The sequence below is a fragment of the Bactrocera oleae genome, chromosome 5 (assembly GCF_042242935.1).
Source record: "Bactrocera oleae isolate idBacOlea1 chromosome 5, idBacOlea1, whole genome shotgun sequence".
Classification (NCBI taxonomy): Eukaryota; Metazoa; Arthropoda; class Insecta; order Diptera; family Tephritidae; genus Bactrocera; species Bactrocera oleae.
Window position 1 is genome coordinate 61,795,941 of NC_091539.1, and position 21,614 is coordinate 61,817,554.

The 21,614-nt window shown below is 32.9% G+C and overlaps 1 protein-coding gene across 1 annotated transcript in view; it reads right to left on the reverse strand.

Annotated features, from left to right (window-relative positions):
* LOC106621138 (uncharacterized) overlaps positions 1-21,363 on the reverse strand; it is a 99,527-nt gene extending 78,164 nt beyond the window's left edge. The window contains exons 1-2 of the mRNA XM_036362285.2: positions 20,749-21,363; positions 17,012-18,690 (exon numbers count right to left, since the gene is read on the reverse strand). Of these exons, the coding sequence (XP_036218178.2) occupies positions 17,012-17,924 (913 nt within the window). The 5' untranslated portion in view covers positions 17,925-18,690; positions 20,749-21,363. The remainder of the gene's footprint in view (positions 1-17,011; positions 18,691-20,748) is intronic.
* Positions 21,364-21,614: the final 251 nt, after the last annotated feature.

Sequence of the window (21,614 nt, forward strand, 5' to 3'; positions counted from 1 at the left end):
AAATAAATAAATTACCGAATAGGCATGCATGGCAGATGTAGATAAGACTTGCTTACGTACAGAATTGAGTTTGATTATTTTTAATCAGCTGTTAATTCAGTCGATCTAAAAAACGATTTTCAGTGATTTTTTGATAACTAATATTTATAGGTTTCTTTTACTATTTTGGGCTATATACTCTGAGCAGGATATATTACGTTTGCCATGAAGTTTCTAATACCTAGCATTAGTATTACTGTAAAGTATATAGATATGCAAACTAGTCCCTCAATTTTTGAGATATTCATCTGAAATTACATATGTCTTTTTTTTCTCCAAGAAGCTGCACATTTGTCGAAATCGCCCATAAATTTTTCAGAGAGCTTATAGCTGTCTTATGAACTTACCGATCAAAATCAAGATAAATATCCTTTTATAAATTCTTATACTAAAATAAATACATCTGTGAAGGGTATGGAATCTTCGCTGCAAGTGAAGGTAACGTTTGGCTTGTTTTTTTGCTAAGATTGCAAAAAAGTTTCCCTTCAACCTAAAGCTAGTAAGTAGCGTTCAACCCTAACATTTACGAAGGTTTGTCTTCCAACTTAAAAAAAAAGAAATTTTGGTTAGTCGATTACTATCTCCTTTTGACTCAGGTGAAAGACGAGTTGCACTCCTTCGATCAAAAGCATCATGGTTCTATCTCCGTATACCTTAATACTCTTTCGTATACTTTTAATACCCCTAAAATTTGTGGAATTGGTAGTTTTGAGTCGTCACTTCTGACAGTCTATTTACTGAAAGATTTTGTCTACAAAAAAAGAAGCCCATTTCATAAGCTTTATAACATATACCTATATGTGCATATAATATATAGACTCAAAGTTCGCGAACCCAACAGCTAGTAACCAAGGAAGGTCACCCTTTACTTACGCCAACCCTTCAAAATTATCTAAATAAATATTTATTTTACAAAACTACTGTCAATTGCTACATTTTTCATTGAAGCTCCTTTACAAGTATTACCGCTCAACTACAGCAGAGTTCAATTAACTAAGGACCACAATAAAACAAAAACATTGAATCGGTTGCTGATCTGTCGCGACGCCTACGCAATGAAGCCCATTAGTTGAACAACCTGTGAAACAGTGCTCATTATCCATGCAAACGTATGTAGCTACATATGTATATAAATGAATATGTATGTGTGTCTGTATGTATTGTACTATTTGCTTAAGCTCAAGTTGACGCGCTTAAATTGCCTAGTCAATGCGCTGCGCTTATTTTAATTAAAACAATTAATTCCCAACAATGTTTTACAAGTTGTAGTATCGGTAACAGTTGTTGTTGTTATTGTTATTGTCATGTTTATCAACACTCTGCGGTTTTATCGCGTTGCCTTGCAAAAAGGGTGGCTGCTGGCTCAACTTTTACATTTCGGGTTGAATAACTGGATTGGGATCAATGGATCTGGCGTCTATGGTATATGAGTGTTTGTATACTCGTATATGCCTGTGTGTGTATGTATGTAAATCGACTGGGTCATTGCGCTGTGTCAAGTTTAAAGCACTTTAGATATCAACACTTGGCGGCAGCAGCATCCACACGCTCAGTGTGCGAACGCTAACGCTGACGCTTGTATGGCCTTAAAGCGCGCGCATTCACACACAAATGCACATACAAAGCGAACAGGGCCTATATTTGCTATGTGACTATTTTTGATTGCATACATGCATACAAGTATCAACTAGTATATAGATATACCACGTATATATTTATGTACAATATATATATTTGCCCTCGTGTGCGCATAAATCGCTCGAAATCTGCATGTGTCATTCACATAGGCAATGATGTATGTATGTATACCTGTCTGTTAGCCGGTCGGCCATTCATTCACTCGCTTTGTCAACTGCAAATCTCATTGAACTTTCAAATAAGACATTTTTTATTTACATTTTTGAAAAAATGTGTTTTAATTGCATTTTACTGCATTTCTCTTGTGATCAACTAATTTCTTTGCTTTTTGTTTTTGTCTGCCTGCCGCTTGAGTCATTCGCTGCAGCTATTAATCGCTCTGAATGTTAAGCTGTGTATTTAGCTGCTGAAATGTCAACATTTGACAAGTCTGTATTGATTTATACTTCATTTTGATTTTTAATACAACATATTGCAAATTCCTTTGGCACACCTTTTAATATTTTGTAAAAATGTTTTTATAAACAAATGTGTTTTTGAGTTCAATTTGCCTAAATTTGCAACTATTTACTTTCTCTGGAACCCGACTGAGCAACTGTTAAACAAATATAACTGGATAAACTATCAAGGTCGACTACAGATTTACAACTTCTGTTAGTGAAAAAAAGACTTGAAAAAGTTTTTATTTACATTGAATTATAGCTGAGTTTAAGGAGAAGAGATAATTGGTAAATCTTCTAAGAAAATCTTATTTTTTCTATTTTAAAGATCCTTATAAATTAAAAAAAAGCATGAAAAAACGTTAACGTCGGTTGCTCTAAACCTATAATATCCTTCGCAAATAAAAATATTACAAACAACGCAAGAAAACATTTTAAAGAGTAATTTATATTACAGATATTTTGAAGAGTGTTGCCACGTGCTGTTGTTTTTTGTTTTTAATTAATTAAAAAAAAAAAATATAATATGCGCAAAAATCTAATCAAATTTTAAAGTAACAAATAACAAAGAAATTTTTTGAGAGGCGTTGCCACTTTTTCTAATCACTTAAATTAAACAAATAAATGAAATATTAATAAAGCTAGACAGATTTAAGAATAACTTCTATCGTGGATAATTTTAGGAATGATTTTGGGAAAAATTATTGTAATTCCAAATCAGAATATGGGTATCAACTTGGGAGAATTCAGGAAATATTTTATGTACTTCGTATTATTTGAAAAACCTGCCACCTGCCTTAGAGTAAAAATTTTAGTGCTGAAATTGAACGAGTCAATCGATAAATGGTAGACAATTTTTTAACACGTTTTCAAAGCCAAAATTTTTTAAAGAATTAAATGTTTGCAATAAAGAGTTGATATTGGAATGTTCAAAAAAAAAATGAAAAACTTCACTTATAATTAAACTACTGAAATGAATTTTTAAACAAGGCTGTGCCATGAGCAGACAAAATTTAATTTTTGGTTTTATACTTTGTCTACAATTAGGTGGAATGCCATAATGTAGACATAAAATGTATCAATGCTTTAACTTTTTTTCGTAATAACTTCTCAAAATATGCGAAATTTATAAATATTTAATCTTAAAAATATTACAAATTCTAAATTGTTTTTATTTAAACACCTGAAACTTTTAATGATATTTACAAAAATATTTACCGATTTATAAAAAACTGCAAAACTGCTTAAAAATATTGTTTTTCTAAAGTCGAGAACTACGACTTACTTATACTTACGCATAATTTTTACCTAAAAATAATTGTAACTGCGCATAATTTTGTTAAAAAGCTGTTTTTGTAAAACATGTAATAACAACAAAGTAAACAGAAAGGCCTTCGCATCGACTGCGCCATTTCGGCATTGTCTGGCTCAATTATTGTTCTTCGCATTTATCGTATGCACGAGTTTATTTACCATTAACAAATACAATATTTAAATGCGAGTTATAAATATTTATTTGTATCTTGCAATTCGCAATTTGCATGTAAATATGTGTGGTATAAAATTTTTTTTTTATTATTATTATTTTATTAAAAAAAATTTTTACGTCTAAAAAAATCCAGAAAACCAAGTGCGCTGCAAGAAAGCTCTCTCGCATTCGCACTCGCTCACTCACTTCCGCCGGCACAGCAGCGGCTCGTTAGCCTTTCCATCTTCGGGCACTGACTGCACTTTCTTTATTCTTTAGATAAATATTTATTATTGCTCTTTTGTTTCTGTTTTTGTTTTGCTGTTTATGACAGCTCTGAGAACGGCGCGGTTTTGGAGGTTAATAAAATTATATGTAGTCAAGTCAAGGTTGACTGCCAGGGCGCAAGAAAACATACCTACAGATGTGGATATAAGTTTGTAGAAATGCGCCAAATATTCTATTGTAAGTAAAGTTAGAGGAGAGTTACTATGTCAATGAAATCTCTTCGATGGCAATTGAACTATTATATTGTATATTGTTATATATGTACTTGTAACTAGAAGAGTGACAGTTTATTACGAATTGTCAAGATTTTTGACTGCTAGGTGTTTGATTCATTGAATGGGAGGCGTGGCGATTTGAGCAACTTAATTAAAATGAGAGAATGCGTAATGAGAATTTCGTTAGATCATCTTCGACGCAGTTCTGTTAATACAAGTTTGAATATATTGTTTATGTTAAATATTTAAAACAGAAAATTTCCTATTAAAATGGAAAATAACATTTCGCTAACCATATTATAAACTATTATATAAGACTCTGTGCTTACCAATTCGAAATTTTCCCCACTAAGTTGTACATCAACTTACCTGAAAACAAAAATAATAATAATTTAATAATTTAGAAACCATGACAACATATGCATATCGTAAATTAAACCATAAAAATAATTTGGTTGATAAATAAGTAGGAATTAAGATCGAATGGCATGTTAATCAGATTCGCCTCTATATCCTGGGTAACGCTAAATGAGCTGCAGACTCCACGGCCTTTCGATTTTTACGGACATTTGAATTTGCTTGTCAAGAACCTTGGTCCCGAAGAAACATGTGGCAACAGCTAAAAAGCTGTAGTCGAACCGTTCGTTGGCTGCCAAAATTTTGGTGCGTTAAGCTTATAATAAAATGTATGAAATAAATCCAAACCGAATGCTGAACCTAACCAATATTACTCTTTACCGTCATTATAAGATAACACGAAACTTGATAGACATACATATACTGTGGTTTGTACTGGAAATTATTATATTGGGTATATGGGATAGAGAAGAACCATTTAATTTTATTAAGGTATCTCAAATATTGAGCAATTTAGTATAAAAAAACGCAAGGACAAAAATTGTTGAATCTGGTATATAGAGGGAAAGGAAGTCCATTAAAACATTTCCTACTCAGTCGATATTTACTGTATTAAGTCAGCGGCAGGGACCAAAATTAATATTTTGGGTGTATTTCGGTTAGTGGGATGTATGTACGGATTTAGAACTATTTTTATGCAGAGTTTTCTCACAGCTCTTCTTAAGATGTAATCATAAGATTATTTTGAACTAAATTTGGTTCCTATAAGACGATTATTTTATAAGATATATTAGTTTTTGCGCTAATCTAAGTACATTCCTATAAAGAAACCTTATCATTTCATGTTATATTTTTTAAGCGTTGTTGTTAAGAGATCAGTAGCATTACTATTAGTTTTTAGTTTTTTGCAATTTGGAAGTAATGTAAAATAATTTCATTTAAAAATTTTTTTAAAAATATGTCCTCTGGCACTTTCAATTTAATTTCTTATTTTTAATTATCGATAAATTTAAACCCACAGGAAGTAATAAAATATATGTATATGTATGCATGAAACGCCAATTATCGCACAGGAGACGAGTTTCCCAATTCTAAATATACTCGTGCACATGCACATGCAAACCTGCAAACATCACTGCACTTGCTACGTGTGCAAAATTTAAAAATCAAAATTCTAAAATAAACACGAATAAATTAGCACTTCTACCAGAGTACTTCCTGGTATTCAAAAACAAATTAAATGCATTACAAAAATAAATAAATAAATAATTTGTATTGGTGTGTGACTGGTGAAGCCACTTAATCTTTTGGCAAGTAACGTCTATGTATATATATAAGTTTACATAAGTACATATACTTATACAGTATATGCTTGTAATATTTATTTATTTACTGCCAACGCAATCCAGTCAAGCAAAATAATACAAAAAAATCGAAGTAAAAGCTTCCGGTTTGGTTGCGCTGCCAGAAATTTTGTTAGTCTTCCAATGCTTTCTGTCTGGCACTGCATCTTTGGAAAGGTCAAGATTTTGCAGCTGTAACATTCAATTTACAGCAAGCAACTGCATTATACTTGCTATGGGTTTATAATTATTACACTTTTATATATATATATTTAGTTTGCCACGAAGTTTATAACACCCAGAAGGAAACGTCGGAGACTCTATAAAATATATATACCTATATTAATACTCAGCATGGTGAGCTGAATGGATTTAACAGTGTCCCTCTGTCTGTCCGTTTGTCTGTCTGTATATATACGAACCAGTCCCTCAGTTTTTAAGCTATCGATCTGAAATTTTGCACCTGTCCTTTCCTGCCTAAGAAGCTGCTCGTTTGTCGGAACGGCCGATATCGGACCACTATAACATATAGCTGCCAAACTGAACAATCGGCGAAACTTTTTTATTTGACGAAATATCTTCACAAAATTTCGCATGGAATATTATTCATAGCAACAATGTAATATCCGAAGAAATTGTTCAGATCAGATCACTATATCATATACCTGCCATACAAACTTATTAATAAATTGCATTTAAGACTAAAAAAAATTCTAAAACTTATTCCAAAAAACAAATTTGAAACATTTCAATTTCTATTATACCAAAGTTAGGATCGCTTAGGTCAGATGTTAAACATGAAGTTTAGATTTTTTAGTTCCATTTTTAGCCAAAACATATTTAAGAACTTTAAAGAAAACAGCAGCTTTTGTATTAAATACTATTCTCCGAGATTGCTTTGGTTAGAAAATTTCAAAAACAATTACTATTATTACTATTTGTAACAATCTGTAATAGACATCTCCATGACAATGAAAAAAGAGTCTTCCAAAAGTTTACCGTCAAAAAAAATTGCTCTGTGCAATTTTATATTTGAAAACTAGTGAAACAGTATCATAACGTCTTAGTATTAGTCAGATTACCTGATTAATATTAGAAAACATCAAAGAGACAAAAAAAAGAAATGGTGTCGATATGAATTAAAGATTACGATTAAACTTTCATAATAATTACATTTTTAATCCCAGTAATTAAAATAACTGCCAGAATAATCCATTATTTGTTTGTTATTATAATTATTGTTAGAATAATAACAAAATTTTGATTTAAAATAATTTAGTTGTATTTCCACTAATACGATTACAAGTAATGTAATCATTACATAATTACTGCAGTTGTAATTTTGAAGTATGTAAGTCTTACGACTGCAATAGCCACATTTTTTAATTTATATAGTAATTACGTGTAATTAAAAAATTAGAAGTAATGTAATAATATTAATTATCTTGTAATTAAAAAAAATAAGAATTCCATTCCGGGTGTGATTAGATATAAAAGTTACGATCTCAGTAATACTTAGTTTCGATTCAATACAATTACAAAACTTCTAATCATGTATTAGTAGTTATCTTGTAATTAAAAAATAAGGATTACACATCTAGTAATAATAGTAGCAATTACGACCGTAGTATTATTTATACGTACATATGTACTTATGAATATGATTACAATTACTGTAGTCGTAATCAAGAAGTTTTGAACTCCTATTCGAACATTTTACAAGCTCATACGATTATGTTCAAAAAATTGAAGAAGTGCAATGAAAATCAAGAGTGACTAGATAATCTTTAATGTAATCATAATCCCAAGTGCAAAAGATTGCTGCAGAAAAACTCTCACATGTCCAAAGCTCAGAAAAAAGTGTGAACAGATAGGATTAAGCTTTAGGAAAGCTGCTCCAAATATTTTATTGAAGATTTGGAATATTTTAATTATAACTCAAATTTCTTCAAATAAAATTCTTGAGATTATCAGTGCTAATAATCAGATTTACAAAATCATTGTTCATCAGCTAACCATTATTCCAAGACAATGCTTTTATTTTGCTCACAATTGCGTTACGAATAAAAAGATCTGCAATTGCCGCTAAAGAAAGACACTTACCAATTATCACACAATTCCGCATTTGCATTAATTCGAGACTCCGCACAATCACTTTCTCATAAAAAATTTTACAAAGCATTTCAACTTAATGAACCGTCTCCGGCACTACTGATACCGCGTATGTGAATTTGCGCTTGCTTGCCGAATGTACTGAAGGACCGCGGTCTATATAGAGTGGCGATGGCCGACACTGCACTTGTGCGCCTACTTGGACGAGTAGATTATGAGCCAGCGACACAGCATGAGATTCCCTAAACTCCCATGCATGTGTGTGTATTGTGTAGGAGCGGGTTGCAAGCAAGCGACTTTGAAAACGAGCATTAACCCATGCAAGGCAAATAGCATTCATATAAGTAGATAATTAAGTCTACAAGTATATGAGTGTGTGCGTGTATGTTTGTGTGTAAAGGTTTATATGCAAATGAGCAAGCAATTGACATTGACGGGGTGCATTTCTCCCGACACTTCTGCAATTGTTGCGTATTTAATTTTAGCGCATAATCAAATTGTACGGTCCTATTGTACATATATACAGACCATTTGCTTGTTTAACATTTTATTTATTTAAATATTGTTTTCAAGCAATTATTTGCACAACTTTATGGAAAACCCTTTAGGTGGGTAAAACAAAGGCGCTCCATTACTAAGCTATCTAGAGTTTGCTTAGGTGTGTCCACAATTACTCGGTGTTTAAATAAATTGTGGATTAACATATGTTTATTGTGTTGAAAATTCAGAAAATCCACCTGTATTGTTTTAAACTGCCTTAAAGAGTTTTTTGTGAGTTCAGTAACATCAAATTCCGATTTACGGATGCATACGTCTTTCAATTATAAACACCTGAGATACATCTTTTATCATATAATATGAATGTGAGACTCATTTTGATTTAAAAAAAAAACTCCATAAAGCACATTTCGTGATAACTTCAAGGCTGATATCAGCGCAAGTCACCATTGTAGAGGATCTTGATATTCTGATGAGATATTATTCCAACCTCAAGTATTTTGAAGTCTTAGCGTCGCTCACAATAAATTTAACTCATTCCTTAATTAATAAAGCATGATCAATCGATTATATGGTCTACATACTGGAGTTTTCGGCTTTATTCTAGATGCATTGCACTTGCTTCGGAGATAGGGATGAGTTTAAGAACTTTGGGCTCGCCTCATTTCTAAAAAACAAAGGCTCAACTGTAGGCCTAATGAAACGAAAATTTATCTTGAACTATTGACTTCAACGAATAGTGAAATACATTTATAGGAGAAAAAATAAACTTTTGGAACATAAATTGATTTTTGAGAACCCTATTTTCGTAGATCAAAACAACAAACTACTTTAGTTTAGCGAAGATTTCAAAAGGAATACTTAAATATTTTACGCGTTTTTTTAAACTACTCATAGCTCTTGAACTCTAAAATATCTCCAACCTTTTAGGAACTTTTCTTTGTAAAGAGAAAAAGACTCATGCTGATCCAGTTGGAATCAAGTCGTACTGTTTGCAGTATTCCGGATAAAGAGCTTATGCAAACGTAACGGAATACTCAAAGCCTTAGTAATCAAGCAAGGTTTGTGACCGCGCTACTCAGGATATACCTATAGCACAGAGGAAGACTCTATATCTTTGAAGGAATTAAACTTTTTAGATATTTGTATGGCATCGGAAAGATGACAGGGAACAAAATTTAAACGTTACGAAGAGGTTTGACTCGTCAAATCCGTTGATAGAGCGAGAAAACAAAACGAACAAATTTTTCAGATTTGTGCGCTCGCTAAGCATGCCAGGTTTTGCAAAATCTTAAAGTTATAGCAGATAATTGTCATAATTGAACAGGTTGGGCATCTTACTAGTGAATTCGAAAAACGGTAACCGAAGAATAAGAACTAAAACGAATAGCAGAAACTTTTCGACGTTAGAGCAATTGTTAATTAGAAAAAAACACTTTTGCTAAATTTTACTGATTTTTCCTGGACCTAATTCTATTACCGAACGGATCGCGCAAAAAAGCCACTGGGCTGCTCAGCGAGAGTACTTGAGATTTAACTACAACAACAACCAACATATTATATATGTACGATATGTATGTTCCGGATGGTGTAATCGTCTTTATTTAGCTTTGGCGTGCGATTCTTGTCACTTTCTTCGGTCTTTCTTTTCATTTTCTCTAATATCGTAATTTCGTAATTTTAATTTCATTTTTTTTTGTGTTGTTCGTTATTTTTGTGGCATGCCACAAGCGGAAGTAGAGAACCTTATTAGATTCTCAAAAGCTGCGAAAGTCAACCATTTACACACCTAAATACATAAATAAGTATATATACACACTTGTCTTATGCTTCCTCTTGCTGATTGATCTTGTGCGAGGACAAGCCAAATTAAAAGTCACCAAAAGCGAGCGTACGTTGGCTCTGGTGATGTTGGCAACATCACGTTGCGGTGAAAAGGCGCATTTTTTTTTAATTTTTATTAGTTTGTCATTTATTTTCGCACTATCATTTGCTTTAAATTTTAATGACAATTTTTGTGTGAATTCATTTAAGTGCTTTTAAATATCTGAGCTCATGTGCGAGAAAACTTGTGATTTCACTTGCCATGTGAATTGTGATGAAATAATCAGTGAAATTGAAGGCCGAAACCACAACCCAGTAAAAAATTTGATTAAGAGGACTAGCAAAGAGAGTAATTTTGCAACAAAGAGAGAAATTGAGAAGAAGAATTTATAAAACATATATTTCTCGGAAGAAGTTTAACCTTGATTCACAGTGTAATCGATCTATCGTGACGCAAAAAGAGGAAGACAGTCACATGTATTATGTTTGGATTGGAAAGAAACGTCGGCGAGCTAATAAAGTATATAAATAAATTATCAGCGTGACGAGCTGAGTCGATCTAAGCTATCCGTCCGTCTGTATATATGGACGCAAATACTTGCATACGTCGTTTTCTCCATAAGAAGCTGCTCATTTGTCGGAACCACAGCTATATTAACTATAAATTTTGTATCCCTTTTGTGTGAAAACGACGAAGATAAACGAAACCTTTGAATCGAAATACGATGTGGAAGTTTTTTTAAGACACTACTGTGATAGGGTTCGACTAAATTTATTGCGCTTTTCAAAAGCTGCGACTAATCTGAAAAAACTTATCCAGGTCTGTACTAGTAATTTACGTAAATCTTTCAAGTTTCTTTTTTTTGGTATAATCTTATACAATTCCATTGTTCGATATTTAATCAACTTCGATTTTGGCTTTTGATTATTTGTAGGCGATTCAGAATAATAACATTATACATGTAATTCGACAACCTTCAGACAAAACTGGCTTCGAGCTGTAACACTACAGGTATATCCTGAGGAAGGAGGGTCCAGACAGACTCAAATCGAATCCAAAAGACTTTTTACTTAATCTGTCTTCAGAAAAAAAACAGAAACTTTATATTGACTCCTAGGTGTTTTAAAAATTTCCAAAAAATTTTTTTTTGTAGCCGAACCTTTTTTTTCGAAAACTGTAGTGTTTTGTTTACATGAGCTCTGTCAATAGGCGTCTGTCATTGCCTTTTCAAGTAACATTTCCAAAGTACAAAAAATCAATAACGCATCTCAAAATTATAATAAAGTAAACATAAATGCCGAAGCGCATTGAGGCTCACAACAAAAATAAAAAAAGCTGCGGTCGCGTTGCTGCCACACAAAGAAGGTTAACCAAATACGGTTATGACCTACGCCAACTTCATGTAAATTTACAGTCAACAGATAAACAAACTCATATACATACGTATATATGTACGTACGAACAACGGTTAATAAATACGACCGACAATTACATGGTACAAAAGAGTGAAAGGTGCGCCGTAACGCCAGCAAACAATGAGCTGTTACCGCTGCAAAATCAGTAAAAAGTACAATAATAATAAAAATAAATATTAACAAAAGCGATACAACAACAAAAATAACACTAACAACATAAAAGTCATAATAGCTACACATACAAATAAAGAGAAACCTTAACGGTTGACTGCCGGTCTGTCAATTTTTACTTTGTCTCTTTACTTGCTTGCACGCCTTTTTAAGTGGGTCACATAGAGGCCAACACAGCAACAACAACAGCAACGATTATGTGTAGCGGAAGATGCCATAAATGGGTTGTGTGCCTTTGCTGGTAGCAACGACAATATTTTCAACCACAAATAGTTATACAGATGAATGTCACTCCAAGTGAAAAGTACTCGTATACCTATGGTCCATATATACCTACATACATATTAACATATATAAACATCTACATATTAAGGTTTTACAAGCTTTTCTTGAGAAATGAGTTTAAAAAATGTTTAGACTAATCTCGTCTTAAATTCCACCCTCATGAATAAATTTTAATGATAATGGTGCCGTTAGGAATCTAAAAAGAGGGAGAGAATTTGAAATTAATAATTGCTGGCTGAATGTTCTAAGCTTTCAAAATTTTTTTGTTTTTAGAGTTGTCGTAATGGATTCAATTCCAATGTCTCTCCAACATCTCTTGACTTCATTTATATGGCACTCAATTTCCTTGCTTTTGAGTGTATCCGTCTGCTTTTATATTATTTAAAATGGCCACTTAAGAAACTCCCAAAGAATCTGCGAGCTCTGTCAACAAACATCATCGAGTAATGCTTCCAGTTCCTCAACCTCAAACTGTATTGGCCGCCGAGGACGTTCTCCCTCTTTCAAGTGAAACTCACCACTTTTAAATCGTAAAAATCAATTTTGAAAAGCGAAAGCATATTAACCATTCCAACAAAATACGCTGACTTTCGGCTAATTTTTCTTCATATTAAAGTAATGAAGCAGAACTCCCCACAGAATCACTTTTTTCAGACACAAAGCTCGACATATTTAAGTGAAAAAATATATTGTTGCATACCGTATTTCAGTGAGAAAGACGCACAAGGACAATGACTTTCCAACGCATGTTCGGAATATTGGAACTATGGAATAATACTCAAGTTACGCCATCACTTGGCAAACCGCGCGAATATAGTTATGGACGAATATGTACATATAGTATAAAAAGATGGTTAAGACCCTGCCAAAATATTTTCAAATAAAAGTAATCTTGAAAGAGATTTGTATGTTCTCTCAAGATGTGACTTCATGTTAGAAGATTAAAAGATAATTGGAAGAAATCTGTACTACTATAAAACTTATCTGTCTTTATGCCAACCCTCAGATTAGAAATTCTACACAATGATAAACACATAGGTATACATATAATATTTAAATTAAATATCTTTATTATGTCTGAAACAATATCTTTATTATTTAGGATTACAATCATAAAAATTATAATGTGTACTCATTAATTCATAAACAAGGCAACTGCATTATAGATCGAGTAGTCGGTCAGTGGAATATACTATCAAATAATAATATACAATATATACAAGTACTCTCCAAGAGGCAATGAATGTCGTCTGTGTTATTAGCTTATCGCCATTATGTGCGCAGGCATATTCAAAGCCCTAAAAATCTTGTCACTTGCAAAGGCGTATGTGTTGTTCTTACTGTTCACATGTTTGTGTTCAAATTCTTAAACAAAACAGGTCAAATGCCTCAAGCAACAAGTTCGTAGCTATAAATATATTGGCATATATATTATTTTATTTAGAAGTTTGTGCGAATGTAGTATGCAATTATGTGAACGCGAGTCTCTGTGACGTGTGTGTAAGACGATTAAAGCAAGAAAAATAATAACAATACAGTGTTGTGACATATAGAGGGAGTTGAAATGGGGTATATTTGTCTCAATATATAATACATTTTTTTAATTTTCACCTCGGGAACTTAGCTTAGTACACGTATGTAATTAGACGAAATTATGAGCTGAATTTCCTAGTTTTTGTATCAAATTTTTTAGTTGTACACAAAAACATGAAATTACAATTTTTAATATAAAATAAATAAATGAGGTTTTGACTTGACTTGACAGCATTTGAAAAAAAAAATTAATAATTTGAAAGATAATGGCTGTTTGTGTTGATCTAGTTCCAACCAAAGCACCTTGTGGTGCAGTAAATTATTTATAAAAAACCGAACTTGAAAAAGTCATTCGATAACTACTAGTTTTTCATGTTTTCAAAAAATTGTATAAATTTCATTGAAATTTATCTAGCGATTTTTGAGCTACAATGGTCACCAGTTAAAAAAAACTTAGTTTTGAGAAAAAAAGAGTTTTAATTCCATTCCAGAGCGCTCGAGAACTTTTTGCTAATTACACTTAAAACTTTTTTTTACAGTTATCATCACAAAAGCAACGATATGTTGGTAAGTCAATTTATATCTATTTCGTATTTCCATTGAAAAAATTCCATATACCACCATTGGAATCTGACGATAAAATTGTTGCCTACATTTAAGCGCGCAGAGAGTAAAAGTAAAAGTTTCTCCACTAAAAATTGGAATTTATTTAATTGCTTTTTCCCTGAAAATAAGAAATTATTTAACACCTAAAATCTCTTAATTCCATGGCAAATTTTATAAAATATAAATATGAAACTTCTTCCCAAATCAAAAAAGTTTTCGGCGCCACTGTATGTAAAAAAAGCGCAATGACGACATAAAAAATATTTTTTAATGAAATTAATTAGTGAATATATAGGCTACTGACCCATTTAATTGACATAATCAAACTATGGGGAAAAACACAACAATATAAGGAGGCCTGCGACGCAATCAACGTGTGGTTTATCACACTTCAGCTTAGAGCTTTTGGTTTGGAGCTTTTTTTATTTTTTGATTTTTTCTTATCATTTTTTAATTTTTTCATATCAAACTCATTTTGTTTTGGTTTTCTTTCGCTACTTTTTCGCCGAAGCTTTGTCTTTGCTTTACAAGTGCAATGAACTCTTTTCTTCAAATTGTTGTTGCTTTTACTTATATTTTTTGCTTTATACTTATATTATATATGTTTTTATCTTTCACTCAGCTGCTCACTGTTCGACGGTATATGTATTGCGAAATCGTTCTAAACAAATTTAACGAACTCGTTTTTACCGCTACTATGCAGTTGCGCCGAGGTGTACCTAGCACCGAGCAAAACACATCCGCCACAAGCCGCGCAGTCAACAACCTAAAAAATTTGTTTTTTCTTAGAGTCTATTATTTTTGGACTTAACGAAATATTTTTTTAGTTTTTCTTTGTAAGACTTTGCTATTTTAAGCGTTTGTTCGACATTTGGAAGATATTTAGCACCATTTTTTTTTTGTTTGTTATTGGTGTTTTGTGGTTACACATGATTGCTGGCTGTTATGACTATTATTGTTATTATTTTTATCTCATTTCTTCTGCCATTTTTTGCGCCACCGTCTCTTGCCCAACTACCCGCTTGGTTGTGTGTGGTCGTGCGCCCGACTGCTATTTCGGCTTTCGCGAGTAGTGTTTGCTGGCATTGAGTGCTCGCCGATGGTGGTTGTGGGGTTTTGACCTCGAAAACAAGCAGCAACCTTAACCAACAACTGCAAGTTCAATGCCATGCGTTGACCTTGAGTCGCAAACACCCCTTTGCGACTCAAATAGGCTAGCGGTACATACCTATACGTTTATATTTATGCCTGTGTGTGAGTTTGAGCGCGCAGAGGTGTGTTGCTTTTTTATGTTATTTAACTGGTATTGATTAATTTAGAGTTTTTTTTATCAAATGGCAGTTTGCAAATGCAAACGCAAAATCAAACACACATGTGTTATACACCTACCACTGTAACTTGTACCTATGGCGCACACACACACACATACATTGATAACATTTTTTTTGAATAGCACAATCAAATAAGTATGTAGGTAAATAAGTGCAGACGGCTAGTGTAATAACCTGTGAAAGCAAGCATAAATGCCAAAAACAACAACTAGATACTTAATCACCTACAACAATAACTATAACAACTCGAGCATTTGTCAATTTAGCCGAAACCAGTTGAAAGTCATTGAAAGGCATCAAATCATAAAATCTCACCTCGTTTGCTATTGTTATTATTGTTTTTATTGTTGTTGTGGTTTTGCGGAATTTTATTTATATGCACTTGCATTAGCATTTGTTTATTTAAACTTCGTTATCTGGAATTTAGAATGTTTTGATGACTCTACAAAATAGCGAATAAACAAAGTTATCGCAAACAAAATTAAACTGCAGGGGACTCATACAATAATTATCAAAAAAAAAACCGCAATTATAAATAAAATATTTTTTTAATTAAATTGGTGGTGATTGCGGCGATTCTATGTGCTGATATTTCCTAAGTGTACCTTTTTTGAGAGTTTAGCTCCAGTAATTTTTTAACATTGTTTTGAAAACAGGTCTTTTAAAACATTCAGCTTTTGGTCTGTAATCTTTTAGATATGATTTTAAACTTGATTCTGTACAGTTTTTACTTATGCGAAAGAGAAAAGAATACATCCGAATGTTTATAAACCCTGAAATCGGTGAATATCATCTAAAAAATATTTTCTCCTCCTCCTCTCTCTCTCTCTCTCTCTCTTCTATGAGTGTTAAAAAAGTATGAGGATGTTGACATACACCGCTGTGTTAGCTTATCGTCTACCGTAAATAGATTGGTAACGATTTGTTGCTGTAATGAAATACTATGTACCTAATGGTCAATATATACTAGTTAGTTAAATGATCTTAATGTCTAGAAGCTAGAAAACCTATATAAAATGGAAAAATATTGAGCCTCTTATATTATTTCTAAATACCTTTAGTGATACTTTTTAAGCCAAAATCACAGAGGCTTTATAGCACATGATAAGTAGCTCAAAGGAAAGGTTTGACAGTTAGCGAAGTCATCCACCAACTAATAGCATGCAAGTATATTGATTAAGGCGCACACCTAATGTGACAGGGGATTCGGGAATTAATCTATAGTTAGCGGTTTACAATTAGAAAATATAATTTTGAGACTATATTTCATTTAGAAATTATTTCGTAAACCAGGAAAAGACTTGCAATCACGTTCGTAATCAAGTGATGTAACATCTGATGGATGGTGTAATATATCCAGAACATTGCCCAAATATATTTTTTATACAGACATACTCAATTAAGTTGGTTATATTTAGCTAACGGTTCATTGAAGGTTAACACTCACCTTTCTTTGTCGAAATTTCCGCCTCTTCAACCAATTGAGTTGATTGGTTTGGCAACGCGGTTGTACCATTACTTATTATTGCAAGTGTTGCCATATTGATATCTTCATCCACTTTGTTGTTGTTGTTCGAAATTGTATTTTTGTCGATAACAATATTATTGCTGTTTAAATTATAGTCGTTTACAACAGTAATGTTGATAATTTCTTCAGCTGCTGGCAACAACAACAACGTATCTTGGTTTGAGATTGTTGTTGTTGTTGCAACTGTTAACTTCGGCGAAAGCGAATCCGTTGTTTTATTCGCAATCGGAAATTTTGTAATATTCACTTGTTGTTGTTGCCGTAGTTCCGCCGTTTGTTGTTGTTTTTGTTGTTGCAGGGCTTGCTGTTGCATTTTCTGCTTCTTACGCCGCTGCTGATTCTGCTGTGCAGACATTTCCGTCGATATTGCTGCTGCTGCTGCTGCTGTCGTTTTTGTTATTTGCTTACGTTGTTGCTGCTGTTGTTGTCGCTGGCCGATTGCGGCATTTAAATTTTTCCTCTGCGTCCACTGATTGTGAAAGTTCGGCAAAGTTCTTTGACGCTGCAAAAAGTGTTGCATATATTGCTGCTGCTGTTGTTGTTGTTGCTGCTGGCAAAATTGCAAATATTTGCCGCTAATGCCGCATGGATAGTATGCCGCGGCATTGTTGAAGAGAGGCCAATAGCCGCCCATATTGTTGTTGTTGTGCTTAAAATTGTTGTTATCTGTGATTTTGCCTGCAATGGGTGGCATTGTGATGCCTAGAGCCGACGGGGACTTGGGCACTTTAGAGTCCACCAGTGGTGCACCCGACACCTTAAGCTGTGCCGCCGGCGTGGAGACGATTGGCGCGTTATTGCGCGGCACAAAAATCGGACTATCGATATTCATGGCGTCGCTATGTGTCGTTGTCACTGCGTGCCAATGTGTTTCGTTTCGTTCCCTTGTGTTTCGCGAAAGCGTTGTGTCTGCTCTTTTAAGTTTTATTTGTTTTGTTTGTAGGAAAATAAAATTGATTTATTTTACTACTTCTTCTGTGCCGTTAATTAACGGGGCTGTTGACGTTGTCGCAAAAGTATTGTTATTGCGTCGTTGCTGCTGCTGCTGTCGGTCGCTGCTTTCGATCGCCACGCGCCTATCGCTTCGCTATGTATAATCGATAAAATATCTCAGCTCAGAGCTTTCGATCAGCTGATGCGCACGTCTGCTTTGCAGGAAATGTGTGATCAAATGCAATAAATTGCTAAACGCGCGCAATTGTTGCTGATAAGCGTTTAACAAGTGTATATAATATAAAAGTAATTGCTTGTTGCTGTTGTTGTTGTATGAACTTGTTGCTTTTTCTAACTTGCTGGCAAACTGTGTAGTTGCTGTTGCAATTGTTTTTGTTGCACGTATTTTCCGCTGCAATTGATGCAATTCGCGTGTTGTTTGAGGCGGTGGTTCTTGCTTTAGGTGTTGTTGTTGTTTTGGTCGTTTAATTAATTTTGATGATTTTTGTTGTGTTTGTTTGGACCAAATTTGCAATTTGTACATAGTATGCGCTTATTTATCGATTTGGCTTTGCTTTGCGAAATATTTTATATTGCTTGGCAGTGCTGTCGCTTCAAAATGACTGCACGTAAGAGGTTTTTCGCGTCAGAAAAATTAATATATTCTGAAATTAAAAAAAATAATTTTCAATTTTTTTTTATATAAAAAATATATACCTATATAGATTTTTATGTATAAAAAATGTATAAAGAAAATTCAACAACGAAATCGAATATTTATAAAGATAATAAATAAAAGTGGAGCAAACTGTGCTCAAAAGTTGTCATGTTAGCATTAGAAAGATAGCTAAGACTTGTATTATTGTTCTCTCATGGAATTATTATAAACAATAAATATAGGTAGAAAATTATATGTCTACCAAGGAAGCATAAACCAAAGGCATCGCTGATTATAATGGATGTTGTTTAAGAGGTGTGGTTTTCAATGAGGCAATCATTTTTTCGAAGTTGGTCTTTTTGACAGCTGTTACTTGATTTATACTCAGTTTGGTTTGCCATTTCATAATGAACAAACTTACTCTGAAACAACGTTTGCAAATTTTTCAAATTTATTACCAAAATAATGGTTTAATTCGCGAGCATAGCGAGGTTTCACAGAAGATTTACTCTAGTTGATAATTCGCATTCTTAGAGATGGTGTACAGTGCGCACTGAAGACGCAATTGGTGCTGTGGAGCAGAATATCGAAGAAGACCCGAATGAGTCCATCCGCCATCGCGCGCAACAATTGGCTCTGTGCCCATCTACTTTATGAAAGATTTTGGAAAGATCTAGCTTTGCGGTCTTACAAAATCCAATCCGTGCTGGATTGACAGCTGAAAGACCATCAACGTTCTGGTGAATGGGCCACCGATCTCGATTTCCATAAGAAAAATTTCTTCTGTAATGAAGCTCAATTTTTGTTAAATGGGCACGTTAATAAACAAAATTATCGCATTTAGAGTGTTGACAATCCACTAGCCATTGCTGAGATGCCGTTATGTTCTCAAAAAGTCACTATTTGGCTTGCTCTATGGACATGGGAATCGTCGTTACAGTCAGTATTGAACGCTATATAGCCATAATAAATGACTTTTTCGTGCCTGAATTAGAAAATTTGATGTGGACGACGATTGGTACCGTCAATCTGGCGCTACATGCCATACAGCCAAGGAAGCCATTAATTTAGTGAAGAAAATTAGGCCTTTCGCCTGGAATTTATGCGAGCCAGCCGCAGCGGTAACTTGCCCGAAATCATATTTAAAATATAATGGCAAACACTTATCTTTATAATGTAGCTAAATTCCTTGCCATAACATTAAATTATATGCGTTTTATTTCTGCTTGAAAACCACATGTCTAAAAAAACACTGTATTTTTGTATACTTATGAATGCTCCATATAATTGTATTTTATACTGAACACCAGTTATTTATTTTATAAAAACTGCAAACTAATTTTTAAATCCAAATTTTCTAACTGTCTTTTGAATTCCATCGCTTTCGCTTAGTCGTACACTAGTGTCCACACTTCTACAAATACACTTGAGTACTTAAAACAAATAGCTTATAAGTTATTTTTAAACATATGTATGTACATATATACTAGGGTGGAGCGAAAAAAAATTTTTTTTGCTTGGCCTGAGGGTAAAATCTGTAGATTATAAAAAAAAAGTTTTTGGACAAAAACAAAATGTATTTAACATCTCAGTTTTAAAGTACATTTTGAGTTAAAATTTTTTTTGGACAAAAAAATGTATTTTTCGTTTAAACTCTTTACATTTATATAAAAATTACCGAATGAGACGGTTTTTGACTCAAAATTTATTTTAACGCTTGAGAAAAGCATGTTGTCGTTTAAGACTTTTTAAGACTCCAATAATGACCACAAAATTTTTTTTAAGTTGATAACTTTCAATTGGCCAGAAAGAGGACTCTTCACAGCTTCTAGAAAACTTATAAAAAATTTTTTAAGAAATTAAAATTTTAACTCGAAACTTTACTTTAAAACTGAGATGTTAAAAAAAAGTTTTTTTTTTGTCCAAAAATTTTCTTTTTTTATAATCTACGGATTTTAACCTCAAGCTGAGCAAAAAAAAATACTGTATTTTGCACCACCCTAATATATACCTACAAGCATATAGGTAAATATGTCAATATTGAATAATTGTGCAAAATATTTACCGTGTTGATTTGTCGCCTTATTTACACGTCATAAATTTGCAATAATATTAACAACTCGAGTGCATTTCACAACAAAAACTGCACAAAACACGAGTTAAAATCAATTTTAAATAATTGGCGAGTTTTTTCTTGGCTTTTATTATTTTCTGTTATTATTTACTTTCGTCTACTTGTGATTTTGACACGTTTTCTAGCATTTTCCACATTTAGTGGCGATTTAAGTGAATTATTTTCATTTATTCCTATAACAATTGGCTCAACGTTGCCTTTTCTGCGCAAAACGAGTGCAAATCTCTGCTCACTTAGTACATAGTTAAGTACGTACTAACAACAATAAGCACATGTGTAAGTATGTGTTTATAGGTGCGCACGTTGTCGCGCCACACAGACTGACGTCAGCGCAATTATTTAGGGATTTCTACGAAAATTCTATGAGTGTATGCGATTGCTTTTTTGCTGTTTTTAATTTTATTGCCACTGACTGTTTCGACAGTTTCTGCGTTTTAAGCAAAAGCAGGCGCTTTGTACACTTTTTCACTTTAAAACAAATTTTTAATCGATTTTATTTTAATTTTTAGTTTTAATTATTTTAATTTAAAATTTTTTTTTAATTTTTGTAATTAATTTTAATTCTTAATATTTCAGTTTTCTCAAATTTTTTAATTAAAATTTTATTACTTTAATTATTTTAAATAAATTAAAGTTTTTGTTTCTAAATTTCTTTATTTCGTTTTCTGTTTATTTTTCTAAATCCCAGTTTGCACTGCCTCCAAAACCAGCTGATTTCAAATCACCTTCACTGCCATTGTTTACATTTGCACTGACTGCATACAAAATGAAATTTAATTGTGCAAAACAAAGCACAC